The sequence below is a fragment of the Entelurus aequoreus genome, linkage group LG10 (genome assembly GCF_033978785.1).
Source record: "Entelurus aequoreus isolate RoL-2023_Sb linkage group LG10, RoL_Eaeq_v1.1, whole genome shotgun sequence".
NCBI lineage: Eukaryota > Metazoa > Chordata > Actinopteri > Syngnathiformes > Syngnathidae > Entelurus > Entelurus aequoreus.
Window position 1 is genome coordinate 74,407,451 of NC_084740.1, and position 23,290 is coordinate 74,430,740.

At 39.9% G+C, this 23,290-nt stretch overlaps 1 protein-coding gene across 3 annotated transcripts in view; it reads right to left on the reverse strand.

Moving 5' to 3' along the window:
* The window catches only part of kdm6a (lysine (K)-specific demethylase 6A), a 123,279-nt gene that overhangs the window by 21,937 nt on the left and 78,052 nt on the right, over positions 1-23,290 (reverse strand). For all 3 annotated transcript variants that reach the window (XM_062061664.1, XM_062061663.1, XM_062061662.1), the window contains 8 exons: positions 14,588-14,714; positions 6,524-6,622; positions 6,173-6,392; positions 5,743-5,883; positions 2,702-2,794; positions 2,521-2,598; positions 1,027-1,134; positions 498-926 (listed from right to left, as the gene is read on the reverse strand). In XM_062061664.1, coding sequence (XP_061917648.1) covers positions 498-926; positions 1,027-1,134; positions 2,521-2,598; positions 2,702-2,794; positions 5,743-5,883; positions 6,173-6,392; positions 6,524-6,622; positions 14,588-14,709 — 1,290 coding nt within the window. In that variant the 5' untranslated portion in view covers positions 14,710-14,714. The remainder of the gene's footprint in view (positions 1-497; positions 927-1,026; positions 1,135-2,520; positions 2,599-2,701; positions 2,795-5,742; positions 5,884-6,172; positions 6,393-6,523; positions 6,623-14,587; positions 14,715-23,290) is intronic.

A 23,290-nucleotide genomic window follows, 5' to 3' on the forward strand; every position in this document is an offset into this window, starting at 1 on the left:
CAGTTTATAAATAAAGGTTTATTAAAAAAAATAAAAATATTTAAATAAATAAATAAAATAAATATACATAAAAAAATGCCTCTGCGCATGCGCATAGCATAGATCCAACGAATCGATGACTAAGTTAATCGCCAACTATTTTTATTATCGATTTAATCGATTAGTTGCTGCAGCCCTACTGACAACTTAAAAAACAACAATTCATTTGGAATAAAAAACAATGAAATTCATTTACACATTTATCAAATTAATGAAAATGTGTGCAAAACTTGACCATATGTGCCCTAAAGTAAAGGAGCTGTTCGGATCTCTCAGTGAGGTGGCTCGCTGCAGTCAGCCAAGTTTTAGAACTGTCCGCATTACTTTATTTACAATAAATAAAGTGATAATCGATTATTGACGTCTACTAATTGATTCTATAATCGTCCATGTCCGATAGCAATTGTGACCTAGTATAATAAACCTAATAATAATATAGTGATGAGGTAATGTGTTACCTGAGCGGTAGTGTTGCTATGTGGGCTCCTCCACGTCTCGTCCGTGTGACCCGGACTCGCGCTGCTGCAGCTGCTGCTGGGGTGACCAGCGGCGGCTGTGCAGTTGTGAGGTAGAGAGTTCTGCTGCTGCGCGTAAGGCACGTTTCCGTTGCTCGTGCCGCTACTTCCCGGCGGCGCGGCGTGGGCGTGATCTCGCCCGGGGGACCTGACGTCCAGCGGCCCCGAGGACGACGACGACGGACTCTGACACGAGCCGTTGGCCGTGGGCTGGGCGACACACGGGGGTCTGATGGCTGTGTGATTGACAGGGGAGGAGCCCTGGAGGACTGCGTGGTTGTGGGGGTGGTGGTTGTTGATGGGGGACACGGGCACAGGACCGTTGGGAAGGCTGGGTCGCAGCTGGGCGCCCGCCGCTGCCTGCTGCCTCATCTGGGAGGGAGGCAAAGAAGGTCAATACCTGCAGCATCCTTACTCCTTCTTATATTGAATACACAAAAGAGGAAACGTGGGGCAAGTCCAAAATGTCTACCTGCTGCTGATGCTGCTGCATGAGTGAGAACTGGTTCTCCAGCTGATCCAGCATCTGCACCTGCAGGGGCTTCAGGAGGGCTCTGTTGGTCCGCAAGTGGTCCAGAAGCTACACAGGACACATTTTATACTATTAATAGTATGTTCAAAAGAAAACGGTTTTACATATGCAGTACACCTTATCTGCCACAAGAGGTCTCTCAATCAACCTGGCATAGACATGTCAATAATCAATTTATTACAAGCCTGTGTTAACTTCACCTCCGATCTGCGCTCTAAGCAGGGTTGGCATAGCGTGACGCCATCCCTACAGACACTCCCTTTAGATTCGGGGGAAAAGTGCAGACTTCAAACTGCATACAGGTTATTAAATGGTGAAAACCGGCCGAGCAAAACCACATTTATGAACAACTGCAGTGGGAGAAGTAGAATGGTAAGCAAATAATGACGTCATGGGTTGACTGATGTGAACACGCACACACGTGTGTGTGTGTGTGTGTGTGACTTTTCCCACTGCATAATCCATGATGTTATGTGCAGCTTTTTTGAGGTAGACAAACACTTTGTTGAAATGTGTACACAAGTTAGTAAATTGGAACCACCTGAGGTCTCGCCTGGCTTTAAAAAGAAATAATACAAATTATTAATATATATTACGCCCCTTTGATGTTGAAAATGTCACTATGACCACATTTGTACAAATGTTAGCATTCAACATTTTCATATTCATTTTTCCCCCACTCAGATTTGAGGTTTTTCTGTGATTTTAGGCACAAGTGATGTAAAGATTATCGGTCCATCCATCCATCTTCTTCCGCTTATCCGAGGTCGGGTCGCGGGGGCAGCAGCCTAAGCAGGGAAACCCAGACTTCCCTCTCCCCAGCCACTTCGTCCAGCTCCTCCCGGGGGATCCCGAGGCGTTCCCAGGCCAGCCGGGAGACATAGTCTTCCCAACGTGTCCCGGGTCTTCCCCGAGGCCTCCTACCGGTCGGACGTGCCCTAAACACCTCCCTAGGGAGGCGTTCGGGTGGCATCCTGACCAGATGCCCGAACCACCTCATCTGGCTCCTCTCGATGTGGAGGAGCAGCGGCTTTACTTTGAGCTCCCCCCGGATGGCAGAGCTTCTCACCCTATCTCTATCTAGTGCGACCAGTGCGACCTCCTACATGTTTTTTTCCTTCTTTATTATGCATTTTCGCCCGGTGCGACTTATACTCCGGAGCGACTTATACTCTGAAAAATACGGTATTCAGCCTGTTGTTCACTGTTCTTTATTTATTTTAAATTGCCTTTCAAATGTCTATTCTTGGTGTTGGGTTTTATCAAATAAATTTCCCCCCAAAAAATGCGACTTCTACTCCAGTGCGACTTATATATGTTTTTTTCCTTCTTTATTATGCATTTTCGGCCGGTGCGACTTATACTCCAAAAAATACGGTAGTTCTGGAAATCGTTGAAGGGTTAAAATAAAAAAAGAAGGCAAACATTTCCTACCTGAAGCTTCTGTGGTGTAAGATACCAGCTTGGGACCGGCTGCTGATTGGCACTGTCAGCACACAAATCGGCGCCACTCTGCACACAACCAGTCCAAAAGGGGAAAAAAATACAGCTCATTATTTAACGCACAGTGTGATTAAAGCGTGCAGTGATCGGCATGTTTGGCTCTTGGCGTTACTTTAGCTGGGCTGGCAGTGCGTTTCTTCTTGGCAGGGCTGGCCTGTAGGGTGCCGTGATTGCTGGTGCTTTGGGCTCCCTCCCCCTTACAGGCCTACAAAATCCAGCAGAGAAACAGCTTGTGATGACGGCCATCTGCAATTCGGTGAACAGGGAGGGGCGGGGGGGGGAAGCCCTCCAACCACAACGACTCAAAATGACCAGTGAAGTCTTTTTTAAAAGAAAAAAGTCATGCTTCCAAATAAAGAATGTATGACAACTCTGATTGCAATACAGCTTGCTTGTACACCTTAATTGTTGATTAAGGTCTGAATCAGAGCATTCATGCTGTGATTTCTTTGGTGGAATAATGCAACAATAGCGTTGCATCAGTGTGGAGACATGCAGTGAGCCGAGTCTCTGCTAATGCGGTTGAAATCAGTCAGCGTTGAATAATCAATAATAAAAGCAACTTAAAATTATTTTGCGTTAAAAAACATGACCCTGACTATATTTGATTCAGTTGCTGCTATTGGGCTTTATTGAGAGCGCTAACAACAGATGTGGTTGTAATGTTCTGCTAAAAGCCTGGCGAAGCTAAGCTAACCTTAAAGGGGAACTGCGCTTTTTTTTTTTGGAATTTTGCCTATCGTTCACAATCATTATGAAAGACAAGAACACAAATGTATTTTTTTTTTAATTAGGATTTTAAGATGATTAAAAAAAAACTAGGGATGTCCGATAATGGCTTTTTGCCGATATTGTCCAACTCTTTAATTACCGATACCGATATCAACCGACACCGATATCAACCGATATATACAGTCGTGGAATTAACACATTATTATGCCTAATTTGGACAACCAGGTATGGTGAAGATAAGGTACTTTTTAAAAAAATTAATCAAATAAAATAAGATAAATAAATTAAAAACATTTTCTTGAATAAAAAAGAAAGTAAAACAATATAAAAACAGTTACATAGAAACTAGTAATTAATGAAAATGAGTACAATTAACTGTTAAAGGTTAGTACTATTAGTGGACCAGCAGCACGCACAATCATGTGTGCTTACGGACTGTATCCCTTGCAGACTGTATTGATATATATTGATATATAATGTAGGAAGCAGAATATTAATAACAGAAAGAAACAACCCTTTTGTGTGAATGAGTGTAAATGGGGGAGGGAGGTTTTTTGGGTTGGTACACTAATTGTAAGTGTATCTTGTGTTTTTTATGTGGATTTAATAAATAAAAATAAAAAAATAAAATAAAAAAAACGATACTGATAATAAAAAAACGATACCGATAATTTCCGATATTACATTTTAACGCGTTTATCGGCCGATAATATCGGCAGACCGATATTATCGGACATCTCTAGAAAAAACATTTGGAAGCTGGGGCTAATTGGAGTCACCGTTGTAGTCTTCAAAGCCCTCTCAGACAACTTCAAAACCCTACATCAATGTTTTATATACAAACCCAAAACCAGTGAAGTTGGCATGTTGTGTAAATGGTAAATAAAAACAGAATACAATGATTTGCTAATCCTTTTCAACTTATATTCAATTGCAATTACTCTTCAGTAAATAATTACTAGGGAAAGTAATTAACTAATACTTAAAAAAATTCAAATATCTTGCATATGCAATTAAGAGAATTGTTAGTTTAGCTGTGTTTTTTAGCATAGCAAAGGCAGTTTGCCGGCAGATCTGTTGAATCTTTTCACAAAATTGTATTAGCGCTAGTTAATAAAGATATTTAATATGCTCCGATGGCTGTCTTGTGTCCACAAACGGGGTATTGTAGTATTGCAAGCCTGTCACTCCAATCATTTACTTGTTGGTCATTATTCCCTCGTAGTAGTAGGAGTGCGTGGATGTGTGTGCGTGTATACTTAGCCTACATGTCTGCTGTGTGATGTTGCCTCTTCCTATTTAATATCAAGTTCATTTTAGTTTGGTGCTGGTTGCCGCTTGCTTTGGTAAAAAGATCATTCCTGCATTGAGCTTGCTGTGCTTTTGATGCTGGCTTGTTGGCATTCAACCACATCAAAAATAGCATGCCACGTTACATAGAACTAGGGATGTCCGATAATGGCTTTTTGCCGATATCCGATATTCCGATATTGTCCAACTCTTTAATTACCGATACCGATATCAACCGATATATGCAGTCGTGGATTTAACACATTATTATGCCTAATTTGGACAACCATGTATGGTGAAGATAAGGTACTTTTTAAAAAAAATAATAAAATAAGATAACTAAATTAAAAACATTTTCTTGAATAAAAAAGAAAGTAAAACAATATAAAAACAGTTACATAGAAACTAGTAATTAATGAAAATGAGTAAAATTAAGTGTTAAAGGTTAGTACTATTAGTGGACCAGCAGCACGCACAATCATGTGTGCTTACGGACTGTATCCCTTGCAGACTGTATTGATATATATTGATATATAATGTAGGAACCAGAATATTGATAACAGAAAGAAATGGGGGGAGGGAGGTTTTTTGGGTTGGTGCACTAATTGTAAGTGTATCTTGTGTTTTTTATGTTGATTTAATAATTTAAAAAAAAAAAAAAAAAAAAAAAACGATACAGATAATAAAAAAAACGATACCGATAATTTCCGATATTACATTTTAACGCATTTATCGGCCGATAATATCGGCAGGCCGATATTATCGGACATCCCTACATAGAACGCATCTGTAACGGCATCGTAACGTACGTAAAAATTATTAGATTACTCGTAACTACTAAAAGTAACGCTGTTATTATGTAACGCAGTTTTATCTAGCACTGAGTATCACAGATGTGTGACAAACGCTGCCTGGCAATATCGGACATCTGGGGCAGGACTGTCACATTTGACACTGGAGAGTAAAGTAATTATCGGATTGCCAAATCTCACTTTGGAAAAAATGCTCGATATCTGCACGACAAGAGGCTGTCCCGTTGTTTAGGTTTTAACCTCCATGGCGACCAAGAAGCAAAGTTGACTACTAGAACGGTTTTGGCGGCTGTCTCTGAGTAGGAGCTGGATCTCTCACCTGCTGTGCCTGTGCAGCGTTCAGGGCCCCCTGCCTGGACGTGAGCTCGGCAGGGATGGGTAGGCTCCACGCCTCCTCAATACTAGGAAGCATTTTACTCTTATTCTGCAGACTACCTGGCTGTAGGTTACACAACTGAGCCTAGGAGAGATCGTGCAAGACACACACACTTATTTAGGTGCTGAACCAACAAGACCACATAAAGAGAGGGAAAAGCTCGGCTACCTGTAAGCTTCAAGGTACAGAACATATCACAAATGTATGCAATGAAGGTATGTTTGGTCATTACAGAAAATGAGAGTGAAATAAAATAAATTCATATCTGGGTGATAGATATGAAAATGACAAAAAGAGCAAAAGCTGATTGCTTTGGCATTTCATAACACTAAATAGCTTGGCGCCGCCGCATCACGTTGTCAAACAAGCTTACCTGCAGCAGCTTGATGCGCTGCATGAGCGCGGCGGTGTTGACGCAGGCCTTGCTGCGCGTGGCGTTGATATAGCACTTGATGGCGTCGTGCGGCTGCCCGCAGCTCTCGTACAGCGTGCCCAGATCCATCCAGGCGGCGCTGTGGTTGTGGTCCAGTTGCACGGCGCAGATGTAGGCCTGCAGCGCGTCCATAGGCTGGTTTTGCTGCTGGTAGAGCACCCTGAAGACGCGGATAAATTCAACATTTATTATTTCAGCATGATGTTGTAAAAATACGTTCATGCTAATACAAAACTGTTGAATGACAATTAACATTTTTTTCAACCATTCAATTGCCAGCTTCTTCCTCACCCTATGGAGCACCAAGTGTCAGCGCTGGCCTCTGACTTATCGATGGATTGACGATAGGAGATGAAGGCATCTTGCACATTCCCAATACTGGAGTAACACCTGGAAGACCAACAGACAAGGGCGAGTTATGTCTTGAACAATGAGTTCACTTACAAACATAGTTAATAGGCCTGGGCGATAAATAAATGTTACCAATAAATTCACATTTATTATTGCAGACTATTTAAGAAAGAAAAAAATCTATGTTACCGTTTCTGCAGGTATCAGCAAATCTAATTTATAGCCTTTTTTTTTTTTATATATAACTTTAAATACATTGAATGCCCTTGTGTTACTGCATATCATTATTATTACCATTAGTCAAAAGCATACAGTTGTATGTACAGAATAGACAAAACTGTATGCATTTGACAATGATAATCTTATAATTAGGGATGTCCGATAATGGCTTTTTGCCGATATCCGATATTCCGATATTGTCCAACTCTTTAATTACCGATACCGATATCAACCGATACAGATATCAACCGATACCGATATCAACCGATATATGCAGTCGTGGAATTAACACATTCTTATGCCTAATTTGGACAACCATGTATGGTGAAGATAAGGTACTTTTTTAAAAAAAATAATAAAATAAGATAACTAAATTAAAAACATTTTCTTGAATAAAAAAGAAAGTAAAACAATATAAAAACAGTTACATAGAAACTAGTAATTAATGAAAATGAGTAAAATTAACTGTTAAAGGTTAGTACTATTAGTGGACCAGCAGCACGCACAATCATGTGTGCTTACGGACTGTATCCCTTGCAGACTGTATTGATATATAATTGATATATAACTTAGGAACCAGAATATTGATAACAGAAAGAAATGGGGGGAGGGAGGTTTTTTGGGTTGGTGCACTAATTGTAAGTGTATTTTGTGTTTTTTATGTTGATTTAATTTAAAAAAAACAAAACAAACAAAAAAAAAACGATACAGATAATAAAAAACTGATATCGATAATTTCCGATATTACATTTTAACGCATTTATCGGCCGATAATATCGGCAGGCCGATATTATCGGACATCCCTACTTATAATCTTATAAAAATGTTACTGTGTACATGGAAAATGAAAAAAGGATCGGATTATAACGTTAATTTTCATGCATCACACCTTAAATAGGAATACTTTACTTCGACATGTGCATAACCTAACAAGCGGAATGGTGTTTTATTATTTGTGCTATGGCGCCATCTTTTGGACGAGTTCACTCACTGCAGGTCCTTAAGAAGCAGTCGACTTCCACTGTAAACAAATATAGCTTTGTGCATTTGTGCTTGTCCGACGTTAATCACGATATTTATAATTTTTTTCCTTTTGTTCACCACTTTTGTTTTACCTCTCTTTTTGAAATGGAGCTGTTCTGTGTTGTTTATGTTGTGATTAGATACGGGTTGCGGCGCGTCTTTATGTTACGACATTCTGTGTATGTGTCGGAGGCTAGCGTTAGCGTTTGGAGTAGCCGTAATGTCATGAATAAAACAGCTTGTTAAGACGACGCCTGGATCCTTTCTTTTATTGTTACATTGACACATGACACTCAAGACCATACTTTTGTTTTTTTCTAGTCTTTTTTAAAGCAACAAACTCAACAGTATATAACGCTACTTCTGTACATGTGGGGAGACAGCAGCAAGACAATCGTTTAATTCCAAAACTACTAAATTTAGTACCCGCTCTACCACCACAGTGTGGCTGACATCAAAGAAATCCAAAGTAAGGATAATTCTGACCCGAATTTCGGAAAATGTGTTCGAATGACTATTGGCATAAACCACGCATCTCGATCGGAATGAAATTTTGATCTGAACGTGCGTGATCAGATCAGAATATTCCAAATGGCGTGTTTACATGAAGCATTATATTACGGTTAGGCTTTAAATCCAATAAATGTGGTTGATACAGTGCTTCACAGTGTTATGTTACCGCCTAATTCCAAAACTGAATAAATTCTACACACAATACCTCATAACATTGTGAAGTTGTTTTTTTTAATTTTGCAAATTTATTAAGAATATAAACTAAAAAAAAAATTACATTTCGGATGAACTGCAATGTTCAATAGTTGAAAAGTTTACATTAACTGTGGCCAAATTAAGCACTGATGTAATTATAATATATAATAACAATGCACGTAACCCTTTCAAACTTAAAATATTTTTTATTACTGTAGTATTTTTTTTACAATTGTAATTGGAAGGTCCATAACTTAATTATACTAAATAGGTATATAAACATAAAAATAAAATGGAATCTGAATATCTGTTCACAAAAATTGGACTTTGATAAATATTGAACATCTTAAAGTGCAGTTTTTCTCCAATTGGAAAAATTGGGTCAGGAGGTTTGTTTTGGTGTCTTTTTTGTTGCATATGCCATTACTGCGTACTTGCTAGTTCAGGCTCATGTTACTTATTCAGTTTGAAGATTAAATATTCCCACACAGGGACATTTGGCTTTGTAATCTTTTTTTTCTTCTCTCCTAACTTTTTTTTTACTTAGCAGTGCTTTTCACCAGTGAGTCGCGAATAGCGAGGCAATGTCCGTGTAATCTGTGTGTGTAAGTTACAGAAACAAAAATTGTGGATGATTGACAAGAGGCTTCACTATGTTCAATTAAACGTGCTCAAGTGCTGAGAGCGATGAGTAAGACCTCTTGTATCCACTTTGAAAGCCTGAGACAAAGAAAAGAAACACACAGACAAAGCAATTTATAGGGGCAGACAAAATTATCAAGTTAATTTTCATTTACAGGCATGTGAGCACCCTTTGAGAAAGAAATGACGAAAACTGACGGCACAAAGTTTTGCCACACAAGCTCCGAAAGAACATTTTGAAAATGAAGACTACCGTATTTTTCGGACTATAAGGCGCACGAGAAATCCTTTCATTTGACATCAAAGCATGGATGAGTGCTAACTTCCTCAACTTTAACGAGAGCAAGACCGAGATCATCATCTTCGGCGAAACATCTCCAGTCTCGTTTGTCAGTGCTCTAGGTCCTCTGGGTGAAAACATCCGGTCCTCCGTGAGAAATCTCGGAGTGATCTTTGATAGTGCCTTCAAATTCACCAAACAGGTCAGCTCAGTGGTTAGTACCAGCTTTTACCATCTCAGAACCCTAGCAAAGACCACGGCCTATCTCTCCCAGAGCAATCTGGAGACTGCTATCCACGCCTTTATCACACACCGGCTAGACAACAACAACTCACTGTACGCTGGGATTGATCAGGCATCACACCGCCGCTTGCAGCTTGTGCAAAACGCGGCTGCCCGTCTCCTCAACAGCACCAAAAAACGCGAGCACATCACCCCAGTCCTGGCCTCACTCCACTGGCTCCCTGTCCGTCACCGCATTGATTTTAAATTACTGTTAATTGTTTTTAAATCCCTAAATGCCCTAGCCCCACAATACCTGACCGAGCTTCTGCACCATCATACCTCGTCTAGAGCCCTAAGGTCAGCTGACCAACTGCTGCTGGCGGTCCCCAGATCCAGGCTAAAGACCGGAGGGGACAGAGCCTTCTCCGTTGCAGCCCTGAAGCTCTGGAACAGTCTTCCCCTCCAGAGCCTGGGGGTCTTCAAAACCCTTCTTAAGAACAGCCTTCCCCTCCAGAGCCTGGGGGTCTTCAAAACCCTTCTTAAAGGCCTACTGAAACCCACTACTACCGACCACGCAGTCTGATAGTTTATATATCAATGATGAAATCTTAACATTATAACACATGCCAATACGGCCGGGTTAACTTATAAAGTGACATTTTAAATTTGCCGCTAAACTTCCGGTTCGAAACGCCTCTGAGGATGACGTATGCGCGTGACGTAGCCCGACGAACACGGGTATGCCTTCCACATTGAAGCCGGTACGAAAAAGCTCTGTTTTCATTTCATAATTCCACAGTATTCTGGACATCTGTGTTCGTGAATCTGTTTCAATCATGTTCATTGCATTATGGAGAAGGAAGCCAAGCAAGCAAAGAAGAAAGTTGTCGGTGCGAAATGGACGTATTTTTCGAACGTAGTCAGCCACAACAGTACACAGCCGGCGCTTCTTTGTTTACATTCCCGAAAGATGCAGTCAAGATGGAAGAACTCGGATAACAGAGACTCTAACCAGGAGGACTTTTGATTTGGATACACAGACGCCTGTAGAGAACTGGGACAACACAGACTCTTACCAGGATTACTTTGATTTGGATGACAAAGACGCAGACGTGCTACTGTGAGTATGCAGCTTTGGCTTTTTTTTGCGTATGTACGTAACTTTTTTAAAATATATAAGCTTTATGAACCTTGGGTTAGGTGAACGGTCTTTTGGGCTGAGTGATTGTGTGTGTTGATCATGTGTTTGAATTGTATTGGCGTGTTCTATGGAGCTAGGAGCTAGCAGAGGAGCTAGGAGCTAGCATAACACGTACCGTACCGTAAGTGCGCGTCACGTACGTAACTTTTTAAAAATATATAAGCTTTATGAACCTTGGGTTAGGTGAACGGTCTTTTGGGCTGAGTGATTGTGTGTGTTGATCGGGTGTTTGAATTGTATTGGCGTGTTCTATGGAGCTAGGAGCTAGCAGAGGAGCTAGGAGCTAGCATAACAAACACGCAGGTGTTATTATGCAGGATTAATTTGTGGCATATTAAATATAAGCCTGGTTGTGTTGTGGCTAATAGAGTATATATATGTCTTGTGTTTATTTACTGTTGTAGTCATTCCCAGCTGAATATCAGGTCACCCCCGGCTCTCACAGCATCTTCCCTATCTGAATAGCTTCAACTCCCCACTAGTCCTTCACTTGCACTTTACTCATCCACAAATCTTTCATCCTCGCTCAAATTAATGGGGAAATTGTCGCTTTCTCGGTCCGAATCTCTCTCACTTCATGCGGCCATCATTGTAAACAATAGGGAACTTTGCGTATATGTTCAACTGACTACGTCACGCTACTTCCGGTAGGTGCAAGCCTTTTTTTTATCAGATACCAAAAGTTGCAATCTTTATCGTCGTTGTTCTATACTAAATCCTTTCAGCAAAAATATGGCAATATCGCGAAATGATCAAGTATGACACATAGAATAGATCTGCTATCCCCGTTTAAATAAAAAAAATTCATTTCAGTAGGCCTTTAAGACCTACCTCTTCTCGCAGGCCTTTAACCTGAACTGAGCCCGCCCACTAGGCCACCATTTCTAGTCCCCCCTACCCCCCCCCCCCTTCGCTTTTGTTTTTTTCAATTTGTCGCACTTTTATTTCATTATTTTTATCTTGCAATTTTACTTTTTATTCGAACCCTTTTACCGTATTGCTTTTGCACTATCTTGTTTAGCTCAATTATTGTTTATGTTCTTTGTTTTGTTTTTTTGCTCTATGCTTTTTAACCAGTAAAGCACTTCGGTCCAATTTCAAAATTGTTGTAAACGTGCTATATAAATAAAGTTGCCTTCCCTTGCCATTTTCCCAAAACTCGACAGTGCACCTTATAACCCGGTGCGCATAATGTACGGAATAATTTTGGTTGTGCTCACCGACCTCAAAGCCATTTTATTTGGCACATGGTGTAATAATAAGTGTGACCAGTAGATGGCAGTCACACATAAGAGATATGTGTAGACTGCAATATGACTCAAGTAAACAACACCAAAATGTTATATGTTCCATTGAAAATATAAAACATTACACACGGTGCTCAAAAATCGATCAAAATGTTTTAGTTTGACTTTGGTAAGCTATGAAGCAGCACCGCTTGATGGATTGTACTGTGCCTCACCATACGAGTATTATTATGGTGTGTGTATAAGGTAAGACGTTATCTGGCGTTTTGTTTCGCAATATTATGCAAAAGAAACTTTTCTTACCTCATGGTACCTGCTGATCTGTATTTGGGATCTGCATAAGTCCTGCAAATTTGCATGTCCGCCTTTGCGGATGCAACGGCGTCGGCATCCGCCTTATAATCCAGTGCACCCTATTGTACGGAAAATACGGTACATTTCCTGCAATTGGGTGCATTTCTACGCTATATTTTACCTTTAGATTTAGTCTCATCTACCAACAAAACGTCATTTTGACACTCACATGTCTCATGTAATGTTGCACATATTCTTTTAGTAGATAATTCACTAACATTATTATTACTGAAAATGTAATGTAAAATTATATAACATGCATGGAAAGAACTCAGAAAACGTTTCCCATTTGGCAACTCTAACCTTTAGCCACGCCCCCTCGGGTAATAAACTTCTGGTGGTGTGACCTCTGTCACGTCATAAATATACCTTCTCGCTGGCTACTCTAGAACTACAACTGGTTAGGAACTAACAGTGTTCTATATATGATTAGCAGCAAAGTAGGAAACCGTCAACGTTGTGGCTCGGGAGAGCCGACGGAGGCAACAATTAAGCTAGCTAGATCATGCTAACCATGCTAACTCGCGAGCTTGTTTCGGTGTCCCTGATTGTCTCCCCGTCCTGCAACTCACTGCGCTGTGAAAGCAAGAGGAACAGAGAGTACCTGCAGTTGAGTGGAGCCTTCAACACATTTTGTTTGGGATCATATTATTTTTATATTTCATTAAAGAACCGCAGAAGTGATATTTCGACGCGAAAATCAATGTTTAAAAACGCGGGTTTTCACGGACATTTCACATGCCTGGATTAATCGTTGAATTAAATGACTTATTGACTATTGGCTAGGGGTGTAACGGTACGTGTATTTGTATTGAACCTTTTCGGTACGAGGGTTTCGGTTCGGTTGTGTACCGAACGAGTTTCCACACGGACATATTAAGTAGCGTAACGCACGTTGTGTAAACAATGCACACCGAGGAACAACACACGGCATGCTAGCAGCTAACGGGCTACGACAGACTGACCATACGTCCTCTTTTCATCAGACATGTCCTCTTTTGCGGAGCTGTCATTGCGGAGTTTCTTAAATGCCTCAAATGTCCGGCATTTTGAGTTAAGGTTGCGTGTATTTTCAATGTACGTTCAGGGTTAAGAAGGGGTTAAAAACAAAACAAATTGTGCGCGCAGCAGCATTGGTGAGGGAGGGGCAGAGACAGAGAGACAGAGAGAGAGAGAGAGAGTTATGATAAACGCGTATGTGTCGCCAGGCTCTGCTTTTTATCCATAGATTTATCACATTTAATTCTTTATTATCTATAGCAGGGGTGTCAAAAGTGTGCCCCGGAGGCCTTTTGCGGCCCACAGCTAATGTTTTAAAGGCCCACGGCACATTCTAAAAATACTATTAAAATGAACAAAAACATAACAAAAGTGAAATAAAAAGCTTAAAGGTTAAATGTAATTTAGAAAAAGTTGCAATGTTGACTAATAAAACAAAGCTGTTTTGTTTTTCTTTCAAACTGTCATTGCTCAAAACATAATATTGAATCAAAATCAATGTTATTATGAATTATTGACCTATCCAAGGTTCCCATTACTTCACATCAAATATTCCACTAAGAAAAATATTTTTGGTGGAAGATTTTGCAAATTTGGCAAATAAATAACCCAAAAATGTATATTTAGTTTTCTTACTGGACCGAAAATGCACCGAACCGTGACCTCTAAACTGAGGTACGTACTGAACCGAAATGTTTGTGTACCGTTACACCCCTACTATTGGCCCAGGCCTACAATTGTATGGCATTTTTTAAAGCCTCTGGACATCGTATTTAATGCTTTTTAATGCCATTTAAGGCCTAATTTTTGCAAAATCCCTTTAATGATTTTTAATGACCCGCGGAAACCCTGGTTATATTGATTGTGGCTTGTTCGAACGTCAGCGCCCTCTAGGCAGTTTCCTACCCACTTCCTGCAGCACCTTTAAGTAGCCATAAATGCGAGGCGTCAGACGAGCAAGTCAGCTTTTTCAGGCTTGTGCCTTTTTGGACAGGAACAAAACAGCGTTCGGATTGGTTCAAAGGCCCTTAGGCAAATCATGTTGGTTTGGCACGTGTGTGCAAATGCATTGTCATGTAGACTAAGATTATTTTGTGTCATCCTACCTGCCCAGGAAATACCAGGACTGGCCCGAGTTTGGATCAGCCTCTAGAGACTTCTGCAGACACTGAATGGCATAACTGTCCTTGGTGCCTTTGTCGCCCAGCTGCTCCACTGTGTGATGCATCCAGCCTTGAACAAACCATGCAAAAAGATGTTAAAAAAGCTTTTTTTTGGGGAGACCACAGTCTAGTTCAAAAACCTAGCAGATTCCAAACAAAAGCGTTGTTCGCTGGTCAATGCTGTAAACCCAAACAGCATTTACAAAGAAACCTTTCAAGTCCAAACACACCTCAGGTACCAAAGTGCTCTTAGTGCAAACATAGACCTTGCCCCTCCCAACAACACCTGTAGCGAGCTCCACGGGTCGCCATGACAACCCAAGCTGGCTCGGCTGGAAATGTGTTTTACCACCGGGGCACTCGGGTGATGGTTGTCAGTCTTAGTGTAATAGTGCGGCTGAGAACAGATAAATATGGACCATGGAGAGTTTGCCCTAGATTGACAAGATACCTGTGATGATGGGGGTGTGGTCAATGAGCATATATTTTCGTTAAAAAGGCAGAAAAATGTTTACAAAGATTTAAAACAAATCTGTTATAGATTATAGTATTAACATATGTTTTTCTTACATAACATAGTTTTCCTTTATTTTCTAGAGATTTCTACAATCCATTTAATCACTCTTTCTTTATTAAAAACAACTGGCAAACAATCTAACATCTATTTATGGTGTTATTGTAAACCGTACTCGTGTTTAGAGACTAGGGATGTCACGGTATGAACATTTATTTCCACAGTTATTGTGACCAAAATGATCACGGTTATTATTATCACGGTAATTCTAAATGTGCTCAAAACTTTAAAAAAAATACTTACACTGAAATATTTCAACCAAGTTTTATTTTAAATAACAAAAAAACAAACACAAGTAGAAAGTTCAATGTGCATATGAAAGCAACACAAGCACTATAAACAAAGTGAAATGGCAGAAACAAAATAATACTATAAATAATTGTGAACATTTCGCAAGATGACACCTTATTGACATAAGACGAAACTGCACTTTTTGTCCACATAGATAAAAATAGTGTTCATGTATGAGGTCAAGTCTTACACATGCACGATTATGGGCAAAATAATAATCAAGATTATTTTCATCAATATTGAAATCAGGATCATTAATCAATATTATTCATTATGTTTGGTAAAACAGTGTTGGGGAGTGAACGACCATCATATCAAATATTGTAATATCTCATAAAAATGCTCAAGATAAACGTTATCTATATATTTAAAGACAAATATTTGTGTTTTTGTTCATTAATAGTATCAGCTTTTTTATTACATGATCACGTTATCCCTATTTTTACATTTTCATAGAAAAAGGTATTTTTTAAGTTATGTACATATGTGTGTACATGTACCGTATTTTTCAGACTATAAGTCGCTCCGGAGTATGAGTCGCACCGGCCGAAAATGCATAATAAAGAAGGAAAAAAACATATAAGTCGCATTTTTGGGGGAAATTTATTTGATAAAACCCAACACCAAGAATAGACCTTTGAAAGGCAATTTAAAATAAATAAAGAATAGTGAACAACAGGCTGAATAAGTGTACGTTATATGAGGCATAAATAACCAACTGAGAACGTGCCTGGTATGTTAACGTAACATATTATGGTAAGAGTCATTCAAATAACTATAACATATAGAACATGCTATACGTTTACCAAACAATCTGTCACTCCTAATCGCTAAATCCCATGAAATCTTATACGTCTAGTCTCTTACGTGAATGAGATCAATAATATTATTTGATATTTTACGCTAATGTGTTAATAATTTCACACATAAATCGCTCCTGAGTATAAGTCGCACCCCGGGCCAAACTACGAAAAAAACTGCGACTTATAGTCCGAAAAATACAGTAAATGCTGTATCGAGACAGGTCCATTGAGAGTTTGAGCAGAAACTTGTCGTATAGGTATTAATTATACACCATAAAACATTAGCAAAATGCTATGTCACATGAATGGTTATTAAAATAATTACTTTGTGGAATGAAGAAAAACACAAGCATTGTAAAAAACATGGTGTTTACTTTTTGATATCAATATAAAACACAAAGCAGTTGGGCTAATGAAGATAAAGTCTAATAAACAAGCTTTGTTCGTCAACAACCATGTACTTCAGTGCAACAGTTTGGGCAACACAAATAAACAGGGGTGATAACTCCCACATCTAACACACAATCTTTGTGCCTCACAACAACACAGCCTGCGTTTAATTCGAAGATGACAAAACATTTGAGCTAGTATTTATGTTATTGGAACACTGACAAAGTTAGCAGTGAAAAGACAAGTGATCATCCAACTTTACAAACAAGTTGTGGCAAAGTTCCCGACACATCGGCTGCTGCATTGTAACTCTCAGTCCCAGCAGCTGACGGACGGACGCTAATTGCACGTTCAAAATGAAACCGCAACATCAAAAATTGTTCTCCTCCAACAGCATTGTGTTGTTAAACACACACCTAGAAGTAGAAGCGATTGAAATTAAGTGAAACGAAGCGATCGTCTCCAATTACTCGGAGGGAACATTTTCAAAGCACGGTCCATGTTCATGTTCTTGAGCCTAGTGGCACTTGTGCGCATGCGCAGGCTCTGCGGCACTTCAGTTTTCAGGAAGTAAGCAGTGTTGTCTAAAATGCAGTAAGAAATGACAGGTTTTCTGTAATTAAAAATGTAAACGGTATTACTGGATTTAAGCTCAAGACACAGAACTTTCCTCCAGAAGGTCTTATCTTTGTCCATGTGATGTCAGATTAAACACAAATTGAGCTGTTTGGCCACAACACCCAGCAATATGTTTGAAGGAGAAAAGGTGAGGCCTTTAATCCCAGGAACACCTTCCTACCGTCAAGCATGGCGGTGGTAGTATTATGCTCTGGGCCTGCTTTGCTGCCAATGGAACTGGTGCTTTACAGAGAGTAAATGGGATAATAAAAAGGAGGATTACCTCCAAATTCTTCAGGACAAGCTAAAATCATCAGCCCGGAGGTTGGCTCTTGGGCGCAGTTGGGTGTTCCAACAGGACAATGTCCCCAAACAAATGTCAAAAGTGGTAAAGGAATGGCTAAATTAGGCTAGAATTAAGGTTTTAGAATGGCCTTCCCAAAGTCCTGACTTAAACGTGTGGACAATGCTGAAGAAACAAGTCCATGTCAGAAAACCAACAAATTTAGCCGAACTGCACCAATTTTGTCAAGAGGAGTGGTCAAAAATTCAAGCAGAAGCTTGTGGATGGCTACCAAAAGCGCCTTATTGCAGTGAAACTTGCCAAGGGACATGTAAGCAAATATTAACATTGCTGTATGTATACTTTTGACCCAGCACATTTGCTCACATTTTCAGTAGACTCATAATAAATTCATAAAGGAACCAAACTTCATGAATGTTTTTTGTGACCAACAAGTATGTGCTCCAATCACTCTATCACAAAAAAATAAGAGTTGTAGAAATTATTGTAAACTCAAGACAGCCATGACATTATGTCCTTTACAAGTGTATGTAAACTTTTGATCGCGACTGTATCATTATACCTTTAACCGTTACATCCTTGTTCGAGACTCTTTGCTTGTGTCGCCTCAATGTCCGCAAACAAAAAGCAAGCTGCAGAGAGCCTGACGTCACACTTGCTTCGCGCTGCTGGGAGCATTTCTTTCCTTGAAATCCACTGTCATCTTAAATTTTGAAGATCGTTGGGCCGCTCGAGATACCTTACAGTACGTCCACATCACGGACATGCTGCCTCCGATCCAGACAACCCCGTATGGCTGCGCTGTTCCAGTGGTCAAAGTACAAACACTGTTTCCATATGAGTTGGGAAATTGTGTTAGATGTAAATATAAACGGAATACAATGATTTGCATCCTTTTCAAGCCATATTCAGTTGAATATGCTACAAAGACAACATATTTGATGTTCAAACTGATAAACTTTTTTTTTTGTGCAAATAATCATTAACTTTAGAATTTGATGGCAGCAACACGTGACAAAGAAGTTGGGAAAGGTGGCAATAAATACTGATAAAGTTGAGGAATGTTCATCAAACACTTATTTGGAACATCCCACAGGTGTGCAGGCAAATTGGGAACAGGTGGGTGCCATGATTGGGTATAAAAACAGCTTCCCAAAAAATGCTCAGTCTTTCACAAGAAAGGATGGGGCGAGGTACACCCCTTTGTCCACAACTGCGTGAGCAAATAGTCAAACAGTTTAAGAACAACGTTTCTCAAAGTGCAATTGCAGGAAATTTAGGGATTTCAACATCTACGGTCCATAATATCATCAAAAGGTTCAGAGAATCTGGAGAAATCCCTCCACGTAAGCGGCACGGCCGGAAACCAACATTGAATGACCGTGACCTTCGATCCCTCAGACAGCACTGTATCAAAAACCGACAGCAATCTCTAAAGGATATCACCACATGGGCTCAGGAACACTTCAGAAACCCACTGTCACTAAATACAGTTCGTCGCTACATCTGTAAGTGCAAGTTAAAACTCTCCTATGCAAAGCGAAAGCCATTTATCAACAACACCCAGAAACGCCGCCGGCTTCTCTGGGCCCGAGATCATCTGAGATGGACTCATGCAAAGTGGAAAAGTGTTCTGTGGTCTGACGAGTCCACATTTCAAATGGTTTTTGGAAATATTCGACATTGAACCATCCAGACTGTTATCGACGCAAAGTTGAAAAGCCAGCATGTGTGATGGTATGGGGGTGCATTAGTGCCCAAGACATGGGTAACTTACACATCTGTGAAGGCACCATTAATGCTGAAAGGTACATACAGGTTTTGGAACAACATATGCTGCCATCTAAGCGCCGTCTTTTTCATGGACGCCCCTGATTATTTCAGCAAGACAATGCCAAGCCACATTCAGCACGTGTTACAACAGCGTGGCTTCGTAAAAAAAAGAGTGCGGGTACTTTCCTGGCCCGCCTGCAGACCAGACCTGTCTCCCATCAAAAATGTGTGGCGCATTATAAAGCGTAAAATACGACAGCGGAGACCACGGACTGTTGAACGACTGAAGCTCTACATAAAACAAGAATGGGAAAGAATTCCACTTTCAAAGCTTCAACAACTAGTTTCCTCAGTTCCCAATCGTTTATTGAGTGTTGTTAAAAGAAAAGGCCATGTAACACAGTGGTGAACATGCCCTTTCCCAACTACTTTGGCATGTGTTGCAGCCATGAAATTCTAAGTTAATTATTATTTGCAAAAAAAAAATAAAGTTTATGAGTTTGAACATCAAATATCTTGTCTTTGTAGTGCATTCAATTGAATATGGGTTGAAAAGGATTTGCAAATCATTGTATTCCGTTTATATTTACATCTAACACAATTTCCCAACTCATATGGAAACGGGGCTTGTACATCCTTTTTCGGCGGACACATTTTCAATGCATCACTAGTCAATACTGCGCAAAACATAAACTACGTTTATATCCATTTATACTGTAACTACCTGCTGGTGTTACTGGTGTGTCATGATGTTCGTTTTTCCCATGGTCTGTGAACACACTGTGTTGGCGTAGAATGAGGAAGTGTTGTTGTGTGTCTAGGAGTGAAACACAGAGGAAATGCTTGCTAGAATTAGGCCCGTTGTTAGTGTAAAATTGGCAATAAGAGCGTCAGATTTTGTGTGCTTTCTTCTGGACGCTACAATACATTGTATTACTTTATTTTGTTTTCAGGTAAAAAAAAACTAATTTTTAAGGTGTGGCGGCTAACATGTTGCCGTGGCGCACCGCCACAATCAAATACATTAAGGAGAAACAACTGTACATTTTCGACCGCTTTTGTCGAGAAATAATTTGAAAGCCTAAGGGGTCGTATGCTTAAGAAATAATCCGTTAAAGCCGAATATGCAGCTTTGTTAACTTCCTTATTATCGCTAAATGTCCTCCGACACATCGTTGGTGTTTTCTTCTAATTTAGTCAAGTCATTTACAAAAAGGTTAACATAGTAGACTATAGCAGTGATTCTTAAAATGTGGTACGAGTACCACTACTGGTACGCAGGCCCCATCTAATTGTATGCCAAATAACATCTTTATTAAGAGATTAGTGTTTTATTTTCCGATATTCAGACACAGGGTTACTGTTCAAACTGTGTGTAATGTTACAGTGGCCAAAAATAATACATCTATTTGTTAAATAAAACATCAGCCTTATTTTGAATGAATATTTACGCCTACTATGCAACTTTTTGATTGATTGATTGAAACTTTTATTAGTAGATTGCACAGTTCAGTGCATATTCCGTACAATTGACCACTAAATGGTAACACCCGAATAAGTTTTTCAACTTGTTTAAGTCGGGGTCCACGTAAATCAATTCATGGTGGACTATATTTTGATGTTGGTCATTATGGTGGTACTTGGAAGTGTTTGAGGTGGTACTTGGTGAAAAAAGTTTGACAACTACTGGGTTATAGGCTACTAGGAGCTAGCAGCTAAACAGCAGCTAAGCACACAAGCTAGATGTACATACAGTCGTGATCAAAAGTTTACATACACTTGTAAAGGACATAATGTCATGGCTGTCTTGAGTTTCCAATAATTTCTACAACTTTTATTTTTTTGTGATAGAGTGATTGGAGCACATACTTGTTGGTCACAAAAAACATTCATGAAGTTTGGTTCTTTTATGAATTTATTATGGGTCTACTGAAAATGTGACCAAATCTGCAGGGTCAAAGGTATACATACAGCAATGTTAATATTTGCTTACATGTCCCTTGGCAAGTTTCACTGCAATAAAGCGCTTTTGGTAGCCATCCACAAGCTTCTGGTTGAACTTTTGACCACTCCTCTTGACAAAATTGGTGCAGTTCAGCTAAATTTGTTGGATTTCTGACATGATTTGTTTCTTCAGCATTGTCCACATGTTCTCAATGGGGTTTAAGTCAGGACTTTGGTAAGGCCATTCTAAAACCTTAATTCTCGCCTGATTTAGCCATTCCTTTACCACTTTTGACGTGTGTTTGGGGTCATTGTCCTTTAGAATGGCCTTCCTAAAGTCCTGACTTAAACGTGTGGACAATACTGAAGAAACAAGTCCATGTCAGAAAACCAACACATTTAGCTGAACTGCACCAATTTTGTCAAGAGGAGTGGTCAAAAGTTCAACCAGAAGCTTGTGGATGGCTACCAAAAGCGCCTTATTGCAGTGAAACTTGCCAAGGGTATACTTTTGACACAGCAGATTTGGTCACATTTTCAGTAGACCCATAATAAATTCATTAAAAAAAACAACTTCATGATTGTTTTTGTGACCAACAAGTATGTGCTCCAATCACTCTATCACAAAAAAATAAGAGTTGTAGAAATGATTGGAAACTCAACACAGCCATGACATTATGTTCTTTACAAGTGTATGTAAACTTTTGACCACAACTGTTAAGTGTCCTTGAATTGAACAATATAGTTGTCTAAAATGTGACATTTGTCAATATAAACAAGTATGAAATAATCATAGTTACATGTTACTTACACATACAAAGTCTCCAAGGCAGAAGCGTATTAAAAAGTATCCATTAAAAAACGTGTCAGCATCATTCAATTTACTGCTTCATGAGCTTAACTTCAAAGATTATAGTAAATATTATACTATTCTAGGTGTCACCAAAAACCCATTACCACTTCACTTCAACTCAAAAAACAGCATACGTTTATTCCAGACAGTTAAAAATAAATAGGTTAGTGCAGGGGTCGGCAACCCGCGGCTCCGGAGCCGCATGCGACTCTTTGACCACTCTGATGCGGCTCAGGTGCATACTTGCCGACCCTCCCGGTTTTCCCAGTATACTTAACGACCCCCCCAATTTTCCCAGGAGACTGCCTCTCCTAGCAATCTCCCAGGGCAATTATTATCCTATTTTCACTCTAATGACTTAATCAAGGGTGTGCCCTAATGGCACTGCATTAATTGTCCTCTATAGCATTTACAAACAGCGTGCCAGCCCGGCCACATGTTATATGTTGCTTTTACTTGCACACGTAGGAGACAGCAAAGCATACTTGCTCAACAGCCACACAGCTTACACTGACGGTAGTCGTACAAAAACAACTTTAACACTGTTACGTTACAAATATGCGCTACACTGTGAACCCACACCAAAAAAGAATGACAAAAACATTTCTGGAGAACATCCACACCATAACACAACACAACAAATACCCAGAATCCCATGCAGCCCTAACTCTTCCGGTCTACATTATACACCCCCGCTACCACCAAACTCCCCCCACACATCAACCCCCCCCCCTCTCCGTGTGTCGGTTGAGCGGAAGAGTTAGGGCTGCATGGGATTCTGGGTATTTGTTGTGTTGTGTTTATGTTGTGTTACAGTGCAGATGTTCTTCAGAAATGTGTTTTTCATTCTTTTTTGGTGTGGGTTCAAAGTGTGGCGCTTATTTGTAACGTAACAGTGTTAAAGTTGTTTTTGTACGACTACCATCAGTGTAAGCTGTGTGGCTGTTGAACAAGTATGCCTTGCTGGCACTTGCGTTAGCAAGCAAAAGCTGCATTCAACATGTGGCCAAGCAGGTACGCTGTTTTGGGCAGGCTGTAGAGGGCGCTAAAAGCAGTGCCAGCACGTCCTGAAATTTGGGAGTCTCCCGGAAAATTG